We start from the raw sequence: 24,464 nt of genomic DNA, 5'->3' as shown, positions 1-24,464 counted from the left end.
TCATAATACAAAGCAATTTCTGATCCCCCCAAAACTCAAACTGTCAGATAACACAATGCAAAACAGAACAGAGCCTTTGATTTTGAGAGGGATCTATGTACATTTAATTCCTGGGGTTTCAGGAAGAAAACAGAGGGTGCTTGTTTGTTTGTTTGTTTTCCAAAACAAGGTCTATATTTTTCCCAAGGAGTCCCAGGCTACCAGAAGTTATCTTAGGGCCTTTCATGTGTGCATTAAGAGTGGCAAGACAAAAAATGGAGAAAAATAATTCAGTTGACTAAGAAGAAAAAAACCTTTTACAGAAAAATGAGATCCAAGAAGAGAAAAACATGAAGGCCTTTTAAATGTATACATAGCTTGTTTATTCACTTTTAATTAAGCTGAATTTGAACCATAGTGCTCTTTAAAAATCATTTTAAATTCCTTATTACTCAACTTTAGCCATGCGGCCAATATTTCTGGCTTTTGAACTTTACCAAAAGTAACCTCCCAGGCACTTCAAAGATATGGTAAGCAGTTTCTTTTTACAAGATTTAGAATTTCCCCAAGGTAGTTCAGAGCAAGGAAAATTCAAGAGAGCAATCAGAAGCTATCCATGGGGTTGTGAGGGAACCCCATTAAATGGCAAAGTTATGCAAATAGTAAGCCAGAAAGAAATCATTCCAGAAGCCAAGAATAGAGACTGGGCCACTATTGTCAAAAGGCAAAGTCTTAGCTACTGAGTTACAGCCTTGAGAAGTTTCTACTGCTAGTCCCTGAAGGAGCCTAGAGAAGCCAATTTTAAACTTGCCAAGGCTTTTAACTGCTCAAGAAAAAATTTTAGGGCTGGATGGTGTAAACCAATAGAAAGTTTCCACATACTGTCACAAGATTAAGCTCTTAAGGAGACCAAACAAGACAGAGAATTTTCATACAGTATTGGTTTCAGGGACCCACGGCAAAGTTTATGATTGGCCAGCCTGCTGAGCAGTCTGCTATTACTACTAAAGACCTTTTTCATTTCAAAATTTTATTTTAGTATAATTTACATCAAAGAAAATGTACCCCTTTTAAGAATGCAAGTTGGTTATTAATGATATGAGGATATTTAGTATAATAACTTCCTAATGAATAAGCAAACCAATTTTGTCACCGCGGAAAGTTTTGTCATACCCTTTGTTCTTAATCTCATTCCACTTCCTCATCAGATAAGTTGTGATTGAATCTCTCACTATACGCTAGTTTTTTCTAAGTTAGAACTTTATATAATTGGAATCACAGGGTATGTGCTTCCTCCTATATGGCTTCTTTCACTCATAATTAAAGCATAATGTTTTTATCTATGTTATTGCATATCTTGGTAATATTTCCCTTTTATGACTGACTAGCATTGCAGGGTATGTGTACAGCACAAATTGCTTACTTATGCTCCTGAATTGGATATTGAGTTGTTACCAGTTTATGACATCTTCATTTTTGAGGAAATAGTGGGCTCTTGCAATGTAGTGGCTCAATATTTAGCTTCCCAGGACATGAGACTCAAGGCTCACGGTTCTGCATCCCCAGATATGTGGTCTCAGCATAGTTTCTGTTTCCTGGATGCCACTTTGTCATGCTTTAACTCAGTGGTTCATGGCTGTGGCTGGGGCATAAATCTTCATGTGAAATCCTTCAGTTAATAGAGAAAATGAAAGAATCAGTACATAAATGTAAAAGTAAATGAATGGAAGAGAGGTGATGAACAAGCAATTTCTGCTTTCTTCCATGCTACAAATTCTCCCAGTGGCAAGGAGCACAAGATTTTGCTGCAATAGGATTAGGTCATTGACAAAGTAAATATTAAAAAACATCACGAGAAAGTTTGATTTAAAGCCATATCACTCTCTTTCTACACAGTGCATTCTACTCTAACCCAAACACATTTAACTCTTCGCTTAGAGCACAGGAAGTAAAACTAGTGGCCCATGTGTTAAAAGGTGGATGTTTTTGTAACTCCGGGTCCTTATTCTCCAAAGATAACAAGGTAATAACACAAGAAAATTTTTGTTAAAGAAATTGAAAAACGTGAATTACTGTCTGCATTTTGTTATTAGTCCACTTGCATCAAAGAGGTTCATAAAATAAATTGGCCACATTGAGTTTATTTCTGGAGTAATCATTTGAACATGTGCTTGCAAAGACAGAGACCTCTTCTGTCCTTCCATGGCTACTCTCTCTATAGTTTTCATGACTCCTAAACTATTTTGTCTCCCTTTTCTCCAATTAATTTCTTATTCTTCTCATCACTTGCCATATTTGCACATTCTGAATATTCCAGTTACATATTACATACCAGGATTTGCACATTCTGAATATTCCAGTTGCATATGACATCCAGGCTTCATGTTTGTCTTCCCCCCTTGTATGTGAGAGCAAGGGGGAAATGACCATGATGACTGAACCCCTGGCTCCTAGAACTACATCGTCGCTATGTATTTGTTAAGTGAATGGCTAGATGCACTGCTTGAGGAGTCTACAAAAGATAAATTTAGCTGGATAATCTGCAAATAATTATCTTTGATTTTTTTCTAATATAAAATATTTGTGTTAATTATAGTAATATCACTCATTATCTGCTTACCATTTGTCAGGCAAGGTTCCATGCATTTTTTACATTTTCTTTCAGTGCTCAAAACTGTGTAGGTATGTACTATTATTAAAATTATTTCACAAACAGAGCAACCAATGCATACGGAAGTTCAATTTCTTCCCCGCAAAATGAAGTTTAACATGCTAAGTTCAACATTCTGAGTCCAGAGCCTATGCTCTGGGCCTCTATGATGCAATGCCCCTCTAAAGAAAGCCAGCCAGGATAGGTGGGTGGCTCACACCTGTAATCCCAGCACTTTGGGAGGCCAAGGTGGGTGAATCGCTTGAGTGCATGATATAAAAACCAGCCTAGGAAACATAGGGATACCCTGTCTTTGGAAAGATACAAATATTATCCAGCCATGATGGCATGTGCCTGTGTTCTCAGCTACTTGAAAGGCAGAGCTAAGAGGACCATCTGAGCCCACGGAGTGGAGGCTGCTGTGAGCCATGTTAATGCCACTGCACTCCAGACTGGGTGACAGAATAAAATTCTGTATCAGAAAAAAAAAAAAGAAAAGAAACCCTCTGGAAAGGAAGGACTTTAAACAAGAAAAGCTTTAATTTTTGTGAAAAATGTGTTCATTTCTTAAAGTAAAATTCCTTCACAGGGACATAGATTTCCCATGACTTTCCCCAGACAGTGAAATGGACCCAGAGAGCAGTGGTTCAAATTCTCTAAAGGTTGTGCTACTTTTCTCCATCAAGTTTTCTAATGAATGAGAAACTCTTCACTGTGTGAGTTTAATTGTACACATACTTTGTCATTCTTGTCTTATTCTCCAAGCCCCATTCCCCTCCTACCCTTACCTGTTCCAAGGGTTGGTGAAGAAATTTTCCCAAAGATACACTCTCTGATGCAGTCTACAGCTCAAGAATCTGATTCTTTCTCTGCTGAGGAAAAAAAAAAAAAAGACATGCATATGCATGTGCACTGGTTGTTTCCCAATATGTTTACATGCCCTGCCAAAAAGGTGTAAAAGGAAGGTAAAAAGAAAGGTGAAGCATGCTTTCAGTTTCAACCACACAAGAAGGGTAGGAGAGAAAAGCCGTGGCCGGTGAGTCTTTTACTGTCCCAAGAACAGGTCCCTGGGAAGAGCTTTGGAAGGCGTCGGCTCTTCTGGAAGCCACAATTAGTATCTGTGGAATTTTTGGTGAGCAGAAGTGAGGGAGAGGGTGGAGAGGGATGAGAGAAGAAACTAGAAGATGCTTGCAGTCTTTAGAAACAGAAAGGCAAGTCCAGAAAGGAACTGTGGCTTTAGAAGTAGCCTGCTGTCATTTTGCAATCTTAAACTCTTACTTACCTGTTGAAAGTCTGACGGAGGGTACAGAATTGGCACAGGAGGAGTACTAGCAGCAGTGGTTCCTAAATGAAATGGGCTATTTCTGTTTTATTACTTTATTAATCATTACTTTATTAATCAGAGTTAAATAAACATGTGACATAAGAGGATGATCTCTGCTTTCCAGGGACTAATGTAGAAATGGTAAACTCAGTCTTCGAGCCACTGCATGCACATGTATTGGGACTACTGAGGGAAACAAGGACAGCAATACAGTAAGAAAAGGGATTATGCAACTGTGAGGAGGAGAACATTTCACTGATGAAATCTAAATGAGGTCACTTTCCGTTGATGACATGAGAGGAATATGAGGCTGTTTTCATGATGTGAGAAATCTTTGTGCTCCAAACAGACAAAGTCCTGATGGAGAAGAGAAAGCTGTTAATCCGTTCTTTGGGTGAAGGTACAATAAATGGCTTACTGGGTGAATTATTCGAGACAAGGGTGCTGAGCCAGGAAGAGATAGAGATAGTAAAATGTAAAAATGCTACAGTTATGGATAAGGCCCGAGCTTTGCTTGACTCTGTTATTCGGGAAGGGGCTCCAGCATGCCAAATTTGTGTCACATACATTTGTGAAGAAGACAGTCACCTGTCAGGGATGCTGAGACTCTCAGCAGGTAAGGGTCAGTGACTCACACTCAAGTTCACCTAGGGCCTGTCATTGTGACTACCATGTGATGTCTTTACTAGTCATGCATGTTAAGTTGCAGAAAACTTTCTTATCTCCACCTTCAGGCAATATTTCTGTAGCAGGGCCCTATTGCATGTCCCTTGACTCTCCTTTGTTTCTGTTCCTTCATCCTCAGTGGCCCTCTTCTGATTAAAGTTCATTTCCAGTTCTGAGTATGTGGGCGTTCATTTGTAGAAGGTCATGAGAACTATCTAAAAAGCTTCACACTATATGTTTCACTGTTCCTGGCGAGGCACAATATTTATTGATTGATTTAACATTTTTGAGTCCTGGGTGTACCCAGGCACTTATGTAGTTGTCTGACATGAAGTTTCAAGGTCTGTAATTAAATATGTTTTATAACTTCTCTCCAAAATTTTGCCCTCCAAGAAGAATAAATTATATTTCAAAAGTGGCAATATACTCAGAGAATACATTGAATGATTATAGAAAAGTAAGGACTTCAAGTTGGCTCTTTCCTCCAGTTGCCTCCTTGCATTTTCTTTTGAGTGACATCACCCACTTGCCTGTTATCAGGCTGCAGATCATGCTGTGTCCCCTGGACTGCCTCCATTTGCAGCCCCCTTAGGGCCCAATACAGTGCTCAGGAAATGAGCTCATCCATTCTGGTGATCCCTTGGACCTACCACAGGGTGAGGATGAGAGTTCTGGTGGACTCCTAGTCACTGGTCTCTGTGGTACTTTCCAAAGTCACTTTAGAGGCAGATGTTCTTTCAAAGTAAAAGCCTTTTTGTTTTGTTTTGTTTTGTTTTGTTTTGTTTTGTTTTCTAAGGGTTGGGGGAAGCTTATTTCTGTCTAAGCAGATAAGGGACAAGTTTATGTTTTCATCTATGTGTGATAAATGTAATATTTTTCTGACAATGCCTCTTTCATTTTATACTCCCCACCACTCTCTAAATTAAAGAACATGTTGAACAGTATTTAATGTCATTCAGTCAGGGTTGTGGGAGGAATCTTTAGTGGGGAGTGTTGTAAGCATTAGGGTAAAGTTTTTCAGAGGTACTAAGTGACTATTTCAATATTCTTCTTCTCTTTCTAGGTCCAACATCTGGAAATCACCTTACTACAGAAGATTCTCAACTAGTACTTCCTTCCTAGCTAATGCTGTTTTTAAAGAAAGAGCATTATTTGAACTCCGGCTTCCATGACATTAATGTTGTAGGATGAACCACAGTTAAAGGGGCTATGGAGAATTCCCATAGAGTGATCATGTAATTTTCTTTTTGTAGTCTATTCTGATTTTGTAGCAACTGTCCAAACAACTTCACTATCTATGTTTACATTAAAATTTGGAATCTGTATCTCAAATCCTGATTACCCAAATAAGTATCAAACTTCATTATTTAAGCCTACTGGAACATTCCCTCACATCTCCCAGAGACAAACTTATCTAACCAATATCAGAGCTGAACATTCCATTCTTCTCCACTCTGCTTCTCGTCCAGTTTTGTGTCACTCGGTTGTTGGTGTCACCATCACCAGTTGTTCAAACCATGAACTTGAAACTCAACTTGGCCCCTTTCCTCCACCCACCTCCAATATTCAAGCCACGGCCAAGTTTTATGCATTTTTTTTCTCAAATTTGGAACTGTCTTTCTATTTCTTCTATTTCATTAAAAACCCCTATTCATCAAGGGACCTCTTAAAATAAAAGACACTTATATTTAAAAGCAATTTAGAGGCAAGAAATGCAAATTTTTCTACCAAGTTCAGGTTTTACTCTATTGAATTTATTAAGGTTGATTAACTCATGAATGTTTTCTTAAATGTTTTACAGCATGGAACACTCACTATATAAACAAATACTGTATTTTCACTAAGAAAAAATACCTCAAACATAACCCATATACCTCTATTTAGTTTTTTATGTTGTTTTCATTCTTCCTTCTGAAGAAACCAAACATTTATTCTATCAAATTATTATTTTATAGTTTTCTCCAATATATCCATTCCAATTAGTTCTTCCCCAAGTCAACACACTTCATGCTGCCTTTATTTATCTAACTAATTGTATAGCAGTTTCTCAAATTAGTTTTCAAAATTAAATATTATTTTCTTGACATAATAGTTTCTAAAAGATACTCCATAAATCTAGAAAACTCATTTATATCTTGAAACAAAGATTACATTAAGTTCTTTAACAAGTATATCACATTGTCAGATGGTGCTATACTTGTGATGAAATAAAAGCCTCAAGGATTTTCTAACATAAACTCTGTGAAAACATTTCCTCATATGTCTGTGCAGTCAATGTTAAGTGCTATAAATCCATCTAGTGTGAACTTTGATTTTAGCATTTATTCTGGTTCATATATTTAATTCCATATGTATACATAGTATACATCTTCCTTCCATATGTATCCTTCTTCCATATATATCCTTCTTCCATATGTATACAGAGTAGGAAGAGATCCTGAAGGACGGGACAGAGGTTCATTAGCAAAATATTCCTAGTGCTTACTACCATGTCTATTAAGTAAATAAATAAAAAGATAAACATATCTCTTAAAGATTTTTAGTAGATTTAATTAAGGCCTCCTCCCATTAAATTTTATTCTGTGGTTCAAATCTTCTGAAATAAATTTATATTCTAATTATTTTATCTCACACATTTGATTGTTTTCTGGGAGTTTTTTTTCCATTCATGGCCTTGAAAAGCTTTCTTTCTACATTTTAATCTAAAATCCTTGTAAAAATACTGATCCTGAAATATGAAAGGAGACCCCTGTATTGCACACCTGGAAATCTCTGACTGGAAATGTACTCCATTAGCAGTGAAATTACTCAGCGGTGAAAGATCAGGATTGTCTTCCTAAGAATACATTTCCACTTTTGTGGCTTCACCCATAGGTGAGGCTGTAAGAAACACAAAGTGGAACAAAGAGGGATGCCAATGTTCATGATGTTCTTTGACTCTTCCAGCTCCTCAGGCAGTGCCAGTGTGGGGCAACCCTGCTATGCCTACATCCTCAGGCTCAGAAGGAAGTGTCAAACTTTGTTCCCTAGACGAAGCTAAAAGGATTTGGAAAGAAAAGTCGACAGAGGTGCCATGCTCAGAACACAAGGTTAGAGTGGGGTGAAAGATATATTTGAGGTGATTCTGAAATGCAGTGGCTTTTTATTAGAGTTGTTCTCAATGGAGAATCATACTTCTGCTTCCTTTACATTAAAAAAAAAAAAAAAAATCCTTTATCCTAGAATCCCAGGTTTGTAGACAGAGTTCCTAATTAGATCCAATTCCTGGATAGATAACATCAACAATGGCAGCTACTGAATGTTCACTAAGAGTGCGCAGTGTTCTAAGCATTTTGTACATGATAATACATAATGTTTAACCTTAAAAATAATCCATTTTAGAGATCTAGAAGCTGAGACATGGGGTTGTTAAATATTCTGCCCAAAGAAAAACAATAAAATTTAGAGCAATCAGTTTTAGAATTCAGTCATTCTTGCTTTAGAACCTGTGCATTTTTCAAAATCCTACCTATCAAGAACAATGAAGTCAGTAGCTCACCTGCCATCTGGGCCTTTGCAGTTTCTATGCCTACTCTCCAAGTAGCACTCAATTCCGTCCCCCATTTTCAATGTATAGTCCATGGGATTTGGCATCCTGATAGGTCTAAGAAAGGGAAAATGGTCATAAACTTAGCAGGCGAATATTAAATTACAGAGACTAAGGCTACTCATCCAAACTGCATTTCCTACAGATTTATCCAATAATGGACAAGTCAAGCCGCACACGTCTTACTCTCATTATCTGCAACGAAGAATTTGACAGTCTTTCTAAAAGAGTGGGAGCTGAGGTGGACATCATAGGCATGGCAATGTTGCTACAAAATCTGGGGTACAAGGTGGATGTGAAAAGAAATCTCACTGCTTCAGTAAGGTCTATTATACCATAGAGACAATGGTCACGCCCTTCGTGTAACTAAATACTATTAGAAAGCTTGATTGTAGGACCAAGAATTGTAATCTGTTGATAATCTAAAATATAAACTTGCCATGGAAGGGTGCTGGATGCTACATATTCCCTTGAAATATCAGAGTCATTCAGCACGAGCCTGGTTTAACTTAAATGTGAAGTCATTATTTTTTTTCTCTCAGTAATGCCACATTCTCTCTACCAGATAACTGAATGACTTCCTACAACACCGTCCTCCACCTTTCTCGAAATTAAGACTGAAAGTTTTTTTGGTACTCCATTGTTTATCATGAAATTTCTTAAGAAAAAGATTCAGTGCAGGCCTCTGAAAATATATCTTTACCAACTCCAGGAGATTTTGAGGATGATGCTATTAAGAAAGCCCACATAGAAAAGGATTTTATTGCTTTCTACTCTTCCACATCAGGTAACAGGTTTCTTCTACACAGAACATCTTTGTGGGGGTTATCAATGGAAAAGCTCACAACCACCCAATAGAGGGCAGATACGTGTGTGGAACTTCAGGTAAGATTTTTGAACGAACACAAACTAAAGCTTTGTTCCAAGTTACACACACAGTTCCCTTTATCTGCAAGGAGCAAGTAAGCACTTCTTTTCACTGAATTAGTAATTAATGAACTCTGTTGCAAAATATTTCAGAACTGTGAGCAATAACAGATTATTAAATGGAAGACGATCTGTGCTGTAGTGCTTTGGAGTCTGACTCGACGTAGAAAAGGTCCGCCATGTTGAGATCATTCAATGGACAAATTGGGCCCGACATCAAATATTCATTGGAGAAGGGTAGGAGCAGGGTTCAGAAAAGTAGAACAGCAAGCGAGGCACTTTGGGCCCCTAAATTAAAGTGGGTTTTACCTAGAAGCATGAAGTATATAAAGCAGAATACATACGCATTATTCTAAATGTATGCTTTGCAGTAAGAATCTTGCTATTCTTGACTTATCTAGTCATTTAGTACTTTGTAAACTAGCTCCACTAGTTCCTCCCTGGGCTTTCCTTGAATTGCTCACTAAAATATATGAATATAATTATCACTTTTTAATGATTAAATAAATTAATATATGCAAAATATTGCACATGACAGAAAAGAAGTACACATTAAAGAACTGGTATTATTTAAAATGTTTTTATTTTAGAACTTAATCCAGTTACTTTTCTTAGCAAGTTTTAAATAAAAATGACTTGAATGCTTTTATCCACCGTGTATGGCAGTTTCCTGAGAGGACTCGCATTGTGTTGCTCACCTCTGGCCCAAAGGCCCTGCCTCTGGTCAAGTAGTTAAATTTTCGAAAATAATTTGTACTATGAGATATCTTCTTTAAGAAGTTTGGTTCAATATTGCCTTAAACATGCCCTGATGTAGGACTCAATATTTTTTTCAGTGATCAAAAACAATGACAAGACAAACACACACAAAATACATTTCCAGCCTGAGTACATAGAGTAGACTATAACATTAGACAGAACTGTTCTTTAATATCCTTTGGTCCCAGCCTTCCACATGACATTCATGGCTCTCTACATAGCTCTTTGTAAGCCCCTGGCTTCTCATCATCAATCTTTCTGATTTCTGCTTTTTTCTTTTATTTCACTTTCCTTACTCCTCCTTTCCATCTGACTGTCAGAAACTCCAATTTAGTTGTTTATAACTCCCATATTAAGCCTAGCTCCACGTTCTACTGTGCAAATCCCAACTATATCATAGTGCTCTCCTGAGGAAAAATAACTATCTACTTCCTTAATTTCACAAAATATTTGCAGAGACACCTGTCTCCACCCTATCTCTTACCTGCTTCATTTAACTAAGATAACTGTGGTTCTAAATAGAATTTTATTATTAATATACACTTTATGACCATTATAATTGGCTGAAATGTGTCATTAAGCAATGTGTTTGTGATTATACATAGAGCTATTGCTACTGCTTTTCTCTTACTCCTTCTTTTGTATAATTTTCACGTCTTCATTATTTCTGTGTCTACCATGTAATAAATTAATAATGTTTTCTTTAATATTTCTCTTCTTCATAAAAACTTCTTACTCTCCATTATGATGTTATCATCCTTTTATTGACTTGTCCTAGATTTCTACTTTTGTTCTATTTTATGATTTTTATGGTTAACTCTTTGTGTGTAAATATCTTACTGTCAATGTTATTAAATTTTAATTAAAATTTTATGTGAAGTACATAAATTGAGAATTTGTTAACATAATTACCCTGTATAGACTGAGTATTACATACCCTTAGTTAGCTCAGACACTAGTGTAGACTCAGATATCTCCTGTGTATGAAATTGTTACCATTCCCTGTATAGCTGAGTCTATTACATATCAGAATGGACAATTAACTTAAATCACAGTCAGTAACACCACGTTGGGGATGCACATTTAGATATCTCTTTCTAAAATCCCAAATCCTTCTCTTTATCGCATTCTGCCTTTTTCTAACTCTCTACTAAATTTATGACTGTAACTCTGGGACTATGTGACGTTAATACCTGCACCATATACAGCACCCTTTAGAGGATCAGTAAAAATATACTCACTGAACTTCAAATGTATTCACTAAAAAATACAATGAAGTGTATGGAAAATAGATGAATTCCAAAATAGGCCTAGAGCAGAAATACTAGGGTTTCTTGTCTTTCTTCAGGCAAGAGTCAATCTTGAGATTTAACATGTGCTTTATCAACAGATAATGTTTGTTGGAGACATCCTGCAAAGCGCTGTTTTTATTATGAGACTGATTGAACATCTTCAAGAATATGCCCGTTCTTGTGATGTGGAGGAAATTTTCCACAGGAAGGGCTCTAGTGGATGCTATTTTCACTCTACTTCCCCGAATGCTTGCCTATTTCAGTTGGAAGCATAGAAAGTAGATCCAGACATGTTTATCTTCCAATAATGCCCTTCTTTCCAAAAAAGTTTTGAAGTTCTTTGGAGAGTGAACAAGCCTGGGAGCCAGATCCAATCTGTTAAGACCAACAGCCTCAATAAAACAATCATTTAGTTTCACCCATCTCCTGCCCTGCAGAGACAAATGAATGGACTCTAATTTCCCTCTGTCTCTCATGGGTATTAGATCCAACCACAGATTTAAAAAGCCCCGAGGACAGTGATTCAGTGCTTAGGTAACCACATGGCTATACTTGTTGCAGATACAAGCTCTTTTTGTTTTCGTAACTTACTTTACTATATTTGTTGTAGTCTTTTTGGCACAAGTCAATAATCTTTTCAGAAAAACAGGTCTGCACACTGTCCTTTCTCTCTTAGGTTCAACTTTCATTTGAGCAGCCAGATGATAAAGCACAGATGCCCAGCACTGAAAGGGTTACTTCAGCAAGATGTTTCTACCTCTTCCCAGGACATTAAAATAAGGAAGCTGTATGAATGTCTCTAGACAGTTACATGTATATGGTCAGGAGTGTGGGAAGGTTGAGGAAAGTGTACTGAAAGTCCATTTTAGTCAAGGACTCTAGGTCTACAGGTTGAGAATTTTTAATCCAAAAATTTGAATTTTGAAATGTTCTAAAATCCCAAACTGTGTGAGTGCCCACATGATATTCAAAGGAAATGCTTATGGAAGCATTTCAAATTTTAGTTTTTCGGAATAAGGATGCTCAGCTAGTAATTATAATGCAGATATTCCAATATACAAAAATATCTGTAATTCAAACTACTTCAGGTAGCATGCATTTTGGGTAAGGGATAATCAAGCCATAGCATAATATACAGAAAATACTGAAGTAATGCCTTTCTTCTGGTCAGTGCAGAGCATGTTGCTCTTCTCCCAAGGTTTTTCTTTTTTTCTTTTAGACCCTTTCTGAGGGTCACTTAGAAGTGGCCATAAGTCTATGAAGGCTGACTCTTAGATGTTTCTCCCCTTGACCTCAGCAGGATAAGATTTTAAAATAGTATGTGGCCTTTCCTTTTAAGATTGCATATGTTCCTATTGGTGGTATACCTTTATAACTTACATTTCTTTTAGCAAAATTCTCTTTTATGTTTTGTTTTTTTTTCCCATAGGAAACCAAGAGTTCCTTCATTCTGTAATGGTTTTTGGAATTATATCTGCTTAAAAATAGACTTCTTTGAACATTTTCATAAATCTGATATAAAAGTAAAAATGTGTCCTCAGTTTTATTCCACATTGGAGAAACAAGGGTTGGAAATCAAAGGAAGTACTGAGTTTAGAATGTTAGACTTAATCCATAAGACCTGAACTGGCTATTGGCACCATTTTTCCATTCAAAATACCATTTCCTGCTGGGTTGCAGACACAAATTACAAATTAGGGATGCAGATAAAAATTACCACAGGTACCGGACTTCAAAAAATTTAGAGCTCAGCAGGAGACATGGACAGAAGACGAATAGTTATGACAGTGACACTCCAGTGTGATAAGGGGCTTTTCCCAAATCCCACAGTTTACTGCTGACAAATCCATGAAGAGAACCTGCAGATTTCTACTCTTTGTTAAAGTATTTAAGAGAGAGAAAATAAATTTTGAATTAACTCTAGACCCTCAGTAGTTCACAGACTTCTTGAAAAGGTAAGACGGCCATCAGAAATGAAACATTTGGCAGATGGTGCATGACACCCTGAAGAAACTCTAGGATGCATGGTATGCACAGTGAAGTCCCTGTATGGTGCAGAGAAAATGAGTTTGGGGTGAAGTCACTCACTCAGGGATGTCAAGATTTAGGAAAGATTGGAAGAACTACACTTTCACCTGCAGATATGAACCTTTTCTAATCTTTATCCTATTAAATCAAAGTGAATATCTGACCCTTTAAAAACCTTTATAGTTGAACACATTACAATCCCCCCCCTTTTTTTGGCCTTTTATTAACTGTTTGTCTGGACATATATTTTCTGTACTATCGTGAATGTTTTACTACAACCTAAGACTACATCTGTGATAAGTCTTTGCTCAGAGAATATCAAAAAGTAGAAGTAAATTGTCACTCTCAGTAAAAATTAACTGTTAAGGCAATCTTAAGCAGTTGAAGGAAAGCATTCCAGGGAGTAAGGGGATTCCTTCAGAACCCTCTCCAATCAAAGGGTAAGATTACAGGGTGATGTAGAAGGGAGGCAGCGTCATGATTCCTCAGCACAGTTTAAACTGTTGCAGGTGCCAATACTTTTTGTTTTTGTCATTTATTTTGCTGTATTTGTTGCAGTTTTTCTGGTTTAAGATTTTACATCACAAAAGGTCCACAGACTTTCTCTTTTTAGGTCCGATTTTCATTTGAGCTTCCAGATGGTAGGGCACAGATGCTCATCACTGAGTGACATTGACAAGATGTTTCTATCTCTTCCTAGGACATTAAAAGAAGTAGGTTGTATGAATGTCTGTGGGCAAATGTCTGTATGTTTGTGTTTGGGATTTCAAGAAGTTGGAGAGGAGTACTGAAGCTCCATTCTGGTCAAGGTATCTAGTTCTAAATATGTTACTCTTCATCCAAAATTTCAAAATCTGAAATCCTCCGATATCTACATTCTCCTATTACCTCCCATTTTTTTAATCAGAAAGAGACATGGAAAAGTCCCCAGTAATTGCTAGTTTAAATTTCTTCATTCCATTAAACTGTAAGAGTATCTCCTACTGATATTGATTTTTTAAATATAATTCCGACTTTTATTTTGCTTCAAGGGATACATGTGCACGTTTGTGAACTAGGTATATTGCATGATACTGTGATTTTGGTGACAATTGTTCCTCTCATCCAAGTTGTGAGCATAGTACACAAGAGTCAGTTTTTTGACCCTTGACCCTCTACCTCCATCCTCCGTCTTATTGACCCCAGTGTTCATTGTGCCCAGTTGTATGTCTGTGTGTACCCAATGTGATTATTCTGTTTCTGTGCCCATTAACATTCCCGAAATTCCCCCACACCACAAAATGCTTCCCAGCCTCTGGAAATAATTCTTCAACTCTCTGTTTCTTTGAGTTCAAATACTTGAAACTTTAGCTCCCACAAGTAAGTTTGATTTGCATTTCCCTAATAATAATGTTGTGCACCTTTTCATATACCTGTTTGGCATTTGTATGTACTCCTTTCAGAAATGTCTATTCAGATCTTTTGTCCATTTTTAAATCAGATGATTAAAATTTTCTCCTACAGAATTATTTGAGCTCCTTATGTATTCTGGTTTGTAATCCCTTATCAGTTGGATAGTTTGCAAATTTTTTGCTCATTCTGTGGGTTTTTTCTTTACTTTGTTAATTGTTTCCTTTGCTGTGCAGGTTTTTAACTTGATGTAATCCCATTTGTCCATTTTTGTTTTGGTTGCTCATGCTTCTGGAGTGTTGCTCAAAAAATCTTTGCCCAACCCAAAGGACTGGAGAGTTTCTCCATTTTGTGTAAGAGTTCCATAGTTTGAGGTCTTTGATTTAAGTCTTTGATTCATTTTGTTATGATTTTTGTATATGACAGGAGGTAGGCGGTCTAGGTTCATTCTTTTGCATATGGATATCCAGTTTATTTTCAGTACCATTTATTAAAGAGACTGTCCTCTTACCAATGTATTTATGTTCTTAGCACCATTGTCAAAAATGAGTTCACTGTAGATGTATGGATTATCTCTGGGTTTTGTAATCTGTTCTATTGATTTATGTGTCTGTTTTTATACCAGTACTATGCCATTTTGATAACTACAGCTCTGCAGTGTAATTTAAAGTCAGGTAATGTGATTCTTACAGTTTTGTTCTTTTTCCTCAGGGTACCTTTGGCTATTTTAGATCTTTTGTGGTTCTATATACATTTTAGGATTTCTTTTTATTTTATTATTTCTGTGAAGAATGCCAATGGTATCTTTATAAGGACTGCATTGAATCTATCAATTGCTTTATGTAGTAGAGACATGTTAACAGTATTGACTCTTCCAATACATAAACAATTTAAAAAATTTTTGCATCCTCTTTAATGTCTTACGTTAATGTTTTATAGTTTTCATTGCAAGGGTCTTCTATTTCTTTGGTTGATGTAATTCCTTGGTTTTTAATTTTACTTCTAGCTATTGTATATGGAATTATTTTCTTGATTTCTTTTTCAGATTGCTTACCATTGACATATAGAAATGCTACTAAATTTTGTACATTAATTTTTGTATCTTGCAATGTGTCTGAATTAGTGTATCAGGTTTAAGAGTTTTTTATGGCATCTTTAGGATTTTTCATATATAAAATCACATAATCTGCAAACAAGTATAATTTGACTTCTTCCTTTTCAATCTGGATGCACTTTATTTCTTTATCTTGTCTAATTGCTCTGCCTAGGACTTCCAACAGTATGTCGGACAACAGTGTTGAAAGTGGACATCCTGATCTTAGAGGAGAGGCTTTTAGTTTTTCCCCACTAAGTATAAAACTAGCTGTAGATCTGTAGTATATGACTTTTATTATTTTGAAGTATGTTCTTTCTGTGTCACTCAGTTGTTGGTGTCACCATCACTAGTTGTTCAAAGCAGGAAATTGAAACTCATCTTGGCCCCTTTCATGTCAAGCACCTCCAATATTCAAGCCATGGCCAAGTGTTATGCATTCTTCTCCCAAATTTGGAACTGTATCTCTGTTTCTACTTCTATTTCATTAAAAAACCCCTATTCATCAAGGGCCCTCTTAAAATAAAAAACAAACAAACAAACAAACATATTTTTAAAAGCAATTTAGAAGCTAAGAATGCAAATTTTTTAAATCAAGTTCAGATATTACTCTATTGAATGTATTAAGGTTGATTAACTCATGAATGTTTTCCTAAATATTTTACAGCATGGGATACTCACTATATAACCAAATACTGTATTTTCACTAAGAAAATTGCCTCAAAAATAACCCATATATTTCTACTTAGTTTTTTTATATAGTTTTCATTCTTGTTTATGAAGAAACAAAGCATTTCTTGTATGAAATTATTATTTTATAGTTTTCCCCAATATATCCATTCCAATTATTTCTTGCCCATGTCACCACACTTCATGCTGCCTTTATTTATCTAACTGATTGTATAACAGTTTCTCAAGCTTGTTTTCAAATTAAGTATTATTTTCTTGAGTTAATGTTTTCTGAAAGACACTCTAGAAATCTAGAAAACTTATTTCTATCTTGAAACAAAGATTACATTAACTTCTTTAACAAGTGCATCGCATTGTTGGTTGGTGTTGAAACTGTGATGAAATAAAAGCCTCAAGAATTTTTCCACATGAACTCTGTGAAAACATTTCCTACTATGTCTGTGCAATGAATGTTTGTGCTATGAATTCATCTAGTGTGCACCTTGATTTTAGCATTTATCATTCTAGTTTGAATATTTAGTAATCTTCTCCTTCCATACGTATGCATAGTAGGAAGAGATCCTGCAGGACAGAACAAACGTTCATTAAAAAATATTCCTAGTGCTTACTACCATGTCGATTAAGTAAATAAAGAAAAAGATAATCATATCCCTTAAAATTTTTTGGTAGATTTAATTAAGACCTCCTCCCATTAAATTTTATTCTATGGTTCAAATCTTTTGAAATAAATTTATATTCTAACTATTTTATCTCACACATTTGATTGTTTTCTGAGCATTTTTTCATGCATGGCCTTGAAAACTTTCTTTCTACATATTTTTCTAAAATACTTGTGAAAATACTGATCCTGAAATATGAAAGGAGATCCCTGTATTGCACACCTGGAAATTTCTGGCTGGAAAGTATTCCATTAGCAGTGAAATTACTCAGCGGTGAAAGATCAGGATTGTCTTCCTAAGAATGCATTTCCACTTTTGTGGCTTCATCCTTAGATGAGGCTGTAAGAAACACAAAGCAGAACAAAGAGAGATGCCAGTGTTCATGATGTTCTTTGACTCTTGGAGCTCCTCAGGCAGTGCCAGTGTGGAGCAACCCTGCTATGCCTACATCCTCAGGCTCAGAAAGAAGCTTCAAGCTTTGCTCCCTAGACGAAGCTAAAAGGATATAGAAAGAATAGTCAACAGAGGTGCCATGCTCAGAACACAAGGATAGAGTGGGGTGAAAGATATACTTGAGGCAATTATGAAATGCAGTGGCTTTTTATTAGAGTTGTTCTCAATGGAGAATCATACTTCTGCTTTCCTTACATAAAACAAAAACAAAAAACAAAAACAAAACAAAAAAACCTGTATCTTAGAATCCCAGGTTTATAGAAAGAGTTCCAAATTGGATCCAATTCCTGTGTAAATAACATCAACAATGGTAACTATTGAATGGTCACTAAGAGTGGGCAGTGTTCTAAGCAGTTGGACATGATAATACATAATGTGTAACCTTAAAATAATCCATCTTGGAGATCTAGAAGCTGAGACATGGGGTTGTTAAATATTTTGCCCCCCCAAAAAAAACAGTCAGAAATTGGACAACCAGTTTTAGAATTCAGTCATTCTTGCTTTAGCACTTGTGCATTTTTCAAAATCCTACCTATCAAGAACAATGAAGTCAGTAGCTCACCTGCCATCTGGGCCTTTGCAGTTTCTATGTCTACTCTCCAAGTAGCACTCAATTCCGTTCCGCATTTTCAATGCATAGTCCATGGGATTTGGTATCCTGATAGGTCTAAGAGAGGGAAAACGGTCATAAACTTACCAGGTGAATATTAAATTACAGAGAATAAGGCTACTCATCCAAACTGCATTTCCTACAGATTTATCCAATAATGGACAAGTCAAGTCGCACATGTCTTGCTCTCATTATCTGCAATGAAGAGTTTGACAGTCTTTCTAAAAGAGTGGGAGCTGAGGTTGACATCATAGGCATAACAATGCTGCTACAAAATCTGGGGTACAAGGTGGATGTGAAAAGAAATCTCACTACTTCGGTAAGGTCTATTATACCATAGAGACAATGGTCACGCCCTTTGTGTAACTAAATAATATTAGAAAGCTTGGTTGTAGGACCAAGGAATATAATCTTTTGATTATCTAAAATATAAACTTCCCATGGGAGGGTGCTGTATGCTACGTGTTCTCTTGAAACATCAGAGTCATTCAGCATGAGCCTCATTTAACTTAGTGGTGAATTTTTTTTTTAACTCAGTAATGCCACGTTCTGTCTACAAGATAACTATGAAAGACTTCCTATGGCACCTTCCTTCACTTTTCTCAAAATTAAGACTAAAAGGTTTTTTGGCACCCCATTGTTTGTCATGGAATTCCTTAAGAAATCCTTAAGTATTTATTTATTGGGTTTCCAAGGCACCATGAGAGTTAATCACATAGTCCAAAATCAGCAGTATGGTCTCTTTCAGGATATGACTACAGAGCTGGAGGCATTTTCTCGCCGCCAAGAGCACAAGACCTCTGACAGCACCTTCCTGGTGTTCATGTCTCATGGTGTTCGAGAAGGCATTTGTGGGAAGAAATACTCTGGGCAAGTCCCTGATGTATTACAACTCAATGAACTCTTTAAAATGTTGAATAGCAAGAACTGCCCAAGTTTGAAGGACAAACCGAAGGTGATCATCATCCAGGCCTGTCGTGGTGGTGAGTGCTGAGGTCTTTGAGAACACCAGACATTTGAATACTGTCCTCATCTGTATGCATCCAGGAATTTTCAGTTTATGTCTGTTTTTTAGTGTCAAAGAACACATATTGTCAGCACTCATCTTGTGGCTTCTGTGAATTTTATGACTGGTTGGTAGATATTTGTTTTATTTTCAATCCTGAGACTTTGATGTTTGCTTGTTTTTAAAATTTGTTTGAGGGTTAGAAGAAATAAGAATTAGAAAAGATTGTTACTTGGATGTATGTGTGTATGTGCGTGTGAATTAATGATAGAGTAGATACATTGACAAATATGATTGAATAGGGCTTAGAGGAGAACATTTTCTTCTCAGCCATTGGTAGTAGTAACAAACCAAATTTGTCTTTTCAGAGAACCGTGGTATGGTGTTGGTAAAAGATTCAGTACGAGCCTCCAAAAATATATCTTCACCAACTCCAGGAGATTTTGAGGATGATGCTATTAAGAAAGCTCAAATAGAGAAGGATTTTATTGCTTTCTGCTCTTCCACATCAGATAACAGGTTTCTTCTAGACATGATATCTTGGTGGGGGTTATCAATACAAAAACTAACAACCACCCACTATCGGCTAGATAGCTGTGTGAAACGTTAGATAAAATTTTTGAACACAAACTTCAGCTTTGTTCCAAGTTATACACACAATTCCCTTTATCCACAGAGAGCAAGTAAGCATATCTTTTTACTGAGTTGGTAATTCATGATCTCATCAATGTTGCAAAATATTTTAGAACTCTGAGCAATAACAGATAATTAAATGGAAGACGATCTGTGCTGTAATACATTAGAATCTGACTCTGCATAGAAAAGGTCCACCATGTTGAGATCATTCAAGGGACCAATTGGGCCCGACATCAAGTATTCATAGGAGAAGGATAGGAGCAGGGTTCAGAAAAGTAGAACAGCAAGCAAGGCACTTTGGACCCCTAAATTAAAGTGGGTTTTACCTAGAAGCATGAAGTATGTAAAGCAGAATATATACGCATTATTTTAAGGGTATGCTTTGGAGTAAGAATCTTGATCTTATTGATTGATCTAGTCATTTACTACTTTGTAAACTAGATCCACTAGTTCCTCCCTGGACTTTCCTTGAATTGCTCACTAATACATATGAATATAAATATCATTTTTCTATGGATTAAATAAATTAATATGTATGAAATATTGCACATGACACAAAATGAAGTACACATTAAGAACTGTATTATTTAAAATGTTTTTATTTTGTAACTTAATTCTGTTACTTTTCTTAACAAAGTTTAAATAAAAATCACTTGAATGCTTTCAGCCATCTTGTATGGCAGTTTCCTGAGAGGACTCACATTCTCTTGGTTGCCTCTGGCCCAAAGGCCCTGCATCTGCTCAAGTGGTTAAATTTTCTAAAATATTTTGTACAATGAGATACCTTCTATCGGAAGAAGCTTGGTTCTATATTGTTTTGAACATGTCCTGATGTAGACCTCAATAATACTTTTTCAATGATCAAAAACAATGAGACACAGAAAAAAACGTACATTTCCAACCTGAGTACATATAGTAGAATTTAACATTAAATCTAACTGTTCTTTAATATCCTTTGGTACCAGCATTCCACATGATATTCACAGTTCTCTCTATAGCTCTGTATATAGCTCTTCTCCAAATCCCAATTCCTTTCCTTTACCCCATTCTGCCTTTTTCTAACTCTCTAGTAAGTTTACAACTGTTTGAACTCAGGGACTATGCCACGTTAATACCTGCACCATATACTGCACTCTAGAGAATCAGTAAAAATATACTCACTGCACCTCAAAAGCATTCACTAAAAATTACAATGAAGTATATGGAAAATAGATGAATTCCACAACACACCTCACCTGGAGCAGAAGTACTAGGGTTTCTTCTCTTTCTTCAGGCAAGATCTAGTCTTGAGATTTGAAATGTGCTTTATCAACAGATAGTGTTTCTTGGAGACATCCCACAAAGGGCTCTGTTTTTACTATGAGACTCATTGAACATTTGCAAGAATATGCCTGTCCCTGTGATGTATAAGAAATTTTCTGCAAGGTAGGGCTCTAGTGGATGCTATTTTCACTCTACTTCCCTGAATGCTTGGCTATTGCAATTGGAAGCATAGAAAGCAGGTCCAGACATGTGTATCTTCCAATAATATCCTTATTTCCAAAAGAGTTTTACAGTTCTTTGCAGAGTGAACAAGCCGGGAGTCAGATCCAATCTGTTAAGACTCATAGCATCAATAAAACAAAGATTTAGTTTCACCTTCCTCCTGCCCTGCAGAGACAAATGAGTGGACTCTAATTTGCCTGTGTCCCTCATGGCTATTAGATCCAACCACAGATTTAAAAAGTCCCAAAGAGGGTCATTCAATGCTTAGATAAGCACATGGCTATACTTGTTGCAGATACAAGTACTTTTTGTTTTCTTCACTTATTTTGCTATATTTGTTGTAGTCTTTTTGGCATGAGTCATCAAACTTTTCAGAAAAAGAGGTCTCCAGATTTTCCTTTCTCTTTTGGGTTCGACTTTCATTTGAGCAGCCAGATGATAAAGCACAGATGCCCAGCACTGAAAGAGTGACTTCGACAAGACATTTCTACCTCTTCCAAGGACATTAAAATAAGGAAATTGTATGAATGTCTGTGCACAGGTATGTTGGGAGTGTGGGAAGATTGAGGAAAGTGTACTGAATGTCCATTTTAGTCAAGAAGTCTGGGTCTACAGGCTGAGAATTTTTAATCCAAAAATTTGAAATTTGAAATCCTCTAAAATCCAAAACTGTGTGAGCGCCCACATGATATTCAAAGGAAATGCTATAGAATCATTTCAAATTTTAGTTTTTTGGATTAAGGATGCTAAACCAGTTAGTATAATGCAGATATTCCAAATATACCAAAATATCTGTAATTCGAAATACTTCTGGTAGCATGCATTTTGGATAAGGGATCATCAATCCGTGGCATAATATACAGAAAATACTGAAGTAATGCCTTTCTTCTTGTCAGTGTAGAGCACGTTGCTCTTTTCCCAAAGTTTTTCTTTTAGACCCTTGAGGGTCAGCTGATACTGACCTAGAAGTGGCCGTAAGTCTATGAAGACTGACTTTTAGATGTTTCTTCTCTTCACCTCAGCAGGGTAATATTTTAAAATGGCATGTGGCCTTTCCTTTTAAGATTGTGTATGTTCCCATTGGTGGTAAAACTTTATAACTTACATTTCTTTTAGCAAAATTCTCTTTCATGTTTTTCTTTTTCCCATAGGAAACCAAGAGTTTCTTCATTCTGTAATGGATTTTGGAATTATGTCTTTTTACTAATAGTCTTTTTCAACATTTTAATAAATCTGGTATAAAAATAAAAATGTGTCATCAGTTTTCTTCCACACTGGAGAAATGGGTTGGAAATCAGAAGAACTGTTGAATTTAGAATGTTAGACTTCATTCATGAGACCTGAACTGGCCATCGGCACGATTTTTTCATTCAAAAAACCATTTTCTGTGCTTTCTGCTTTTACGGGTGCAGATACAAATTACCATAGATATCCGACTTCAAAAAATTTAGAGCTCAGCAGGAGAGATGGGGAGAAGACAGACAGTTATGACAGCGACAGTGCAGTTTAATAAGGAACTTTTCTCAAATCCCACAGTTTACTACTGACATATCCATTAACAGAACCTGCATATTTCTACCCTTTGTTAAGGTATTTAAGAGAGAGAAAGTAAATTTTGAATTAACTCAAGGCCCTCAGTAGTTCACGGACTCCTTGAAAAGGTAAGATGGCCATCAAAAATGAAGCACTTGGCAGATGGTGCATGACACCCTGAAGAAACTCTAGGATGCATGGTGTGCACAGTGAAATCCCTGCATGGTGCAGATAAAACGAGTTTGGGGTGAAATAATTCACTCAGGGATGTTAAGATTTAGAGAGGACTGGAAGAACTACCGTTTCACTTGCAAATATGAGCCTTTTCTAATCTCTAACCTATTAAGTCAAAGTGAATATTTGACCTTTTAAAAACCATTATAGTTGAACAAATTACAGTTTCTTTTCTTTTTTTTTTTTTTTTTTGCCTTTTATTAACTGTTGGTCTGGGCATGTGTTTTCTGTGTTATCATGCATCTTCTACTACAACCTGAGACTACATCTGTGATCAATCTTTGCTCAGAGAATATCAACAAGCAGAAGTGAATTGTCAACCTCAGTAGAAATTAACTGTTAAGGCAATCTTAGGCAATGGAAGGAAAGCATTCCTGGGAGTAAAGAGATTCCTTCAGAAAGATGTCCAATCAAAGGGTAAGATGACAGGTAGATGTGGAGGGGAAGACACCATCATAATTCCTCAGCATAGTTTAAACAGAAAATACATTTATTGAATAGATGATCATTTCCTCATTTCTTTTTCATTGTTGTTTTTGGCTTTGCTAAATATCAGTTGGTTACAGGTATGTGGTATTATTTTGTAGTTCTCTATTCTGTTCCATTGGTCTACGGGTCTGTTTTTGTACCATTACCATGCTGTGGGATTACTGTAGACTTGAGTAGCTTGAAGTCCAGGATTGTGGTGACTGCATCTTTGTGAAAAGGAGTTTGGAGATTTACCAAAGAACTAAAAACAGAACTATCATGTAATCAAGCAATCCCATTACTGGCTAAATTCCCAAAGGAAAATGTACTGTACTATCAATAAGACACATGCTTTCAGATGTTTGTCACAGCACTATCCACCACAGCAAAATCATAGAATCAACCCAGGTACCCATCAGTAGTGGATTGGAAAAAAAAATTGAATTGTGTTATATATCTACCATGGAATAGTACATAGACATATAAATGCAAATCTTGTTCTTTGCAGCAACATGGATGCAACTGGAGCCCATTACCATAAGCAAATTAACACAGAAACAGAAAACCAAGTACCACATGATCTGATTTATAAGTGGTAGCTAAATAGTAGGCATGTATGGACATAAAGATGGAAATAATAGACACAGGGAGCTACTAGAGGAAGGAGTGAAGGAGGTGGGCAAGAGCTGAAAAACTACATACTGGGTGCTATTCTCACTACCTCGGTGAAGGGTTAAATCATACCCCAAACCTCAGCATCACATAATACACTCTTTTAACATACCTGCATGTGTACCCCTGAATCTAAAAAAAAAAACAATTGAAATGAAAAAAACAAACAATGAAATATAAACTATTTGGTTAATTCTTATGGGAAAATGCAAGGAGCCTAGTTAAATTTTACTCATTCAGGACATGTGTTTTAGAAAAGCTGAGATAGAAAAACCAACCGATCAGGAGAAGAAAAGGATGAATAGAAGAAGGTTTGGGGGCCATG

The 24,464-nt window shown here is 36.3% G+C and overlaps 1 protein-coding gene and 1 pseudogene across 1 annotated transcript; both read left to right on the top strand.

Annotated features, from left to right (window-relative positions):
• The first annotated feature begins 3,793 nt into the window (after positions 1 to 3,793).
• On the top strand, positions 3,794 to 11,958 carry LOC104665280 (caspase-1-like). Its single transcript, XM_030918656.1, is given in 10 exon segments — positions 3,794 to 3,932; positions 4,303 to 4,569; positions 5,683 to 5,739; positions 7,560 to 7,687; positions 8,351 to 8,529; positions 8,688 to 8,707; positions 8,870 to 8,992; positions 11,282 to 11,303; positions 11,305 to 11,387; positions 11,858 to 11,958. Coding segments are annotated over 10 exon segments (1,119 nt in total).
• A 925-nt stretch (positions 11,959 to 12,883) lies between these two features.
• Positions 12,884 to 21,741, top strand: LOC115893644 (annotated as a pseudogene).
• The last annotated feature ends 2,723 nt before the right edge of the window (positions 21,742 to 24,464 follow it).

This window comes from Rhinopithecus roxellana, chromosome 15 (assembly GCF_007565055.1).
Source record: "Rhinopithecus roxellana isolate Shanxi Qingling chromosome 15, ASM756505v1, whole genome shotgun sequence".
Classification (NCBI taxonomy): domain Eukaryota; kingdom Metazoa; phylum Chordata; class Mammalia; order Primates; family Cercopithecidae; genus Rhinopithecus; species Rhinopithecus roxellana.
Note: the sequence above shows the minus strand (reverse complement) of the source record. Positions and strands in the feature narration are given on the sequence as shown.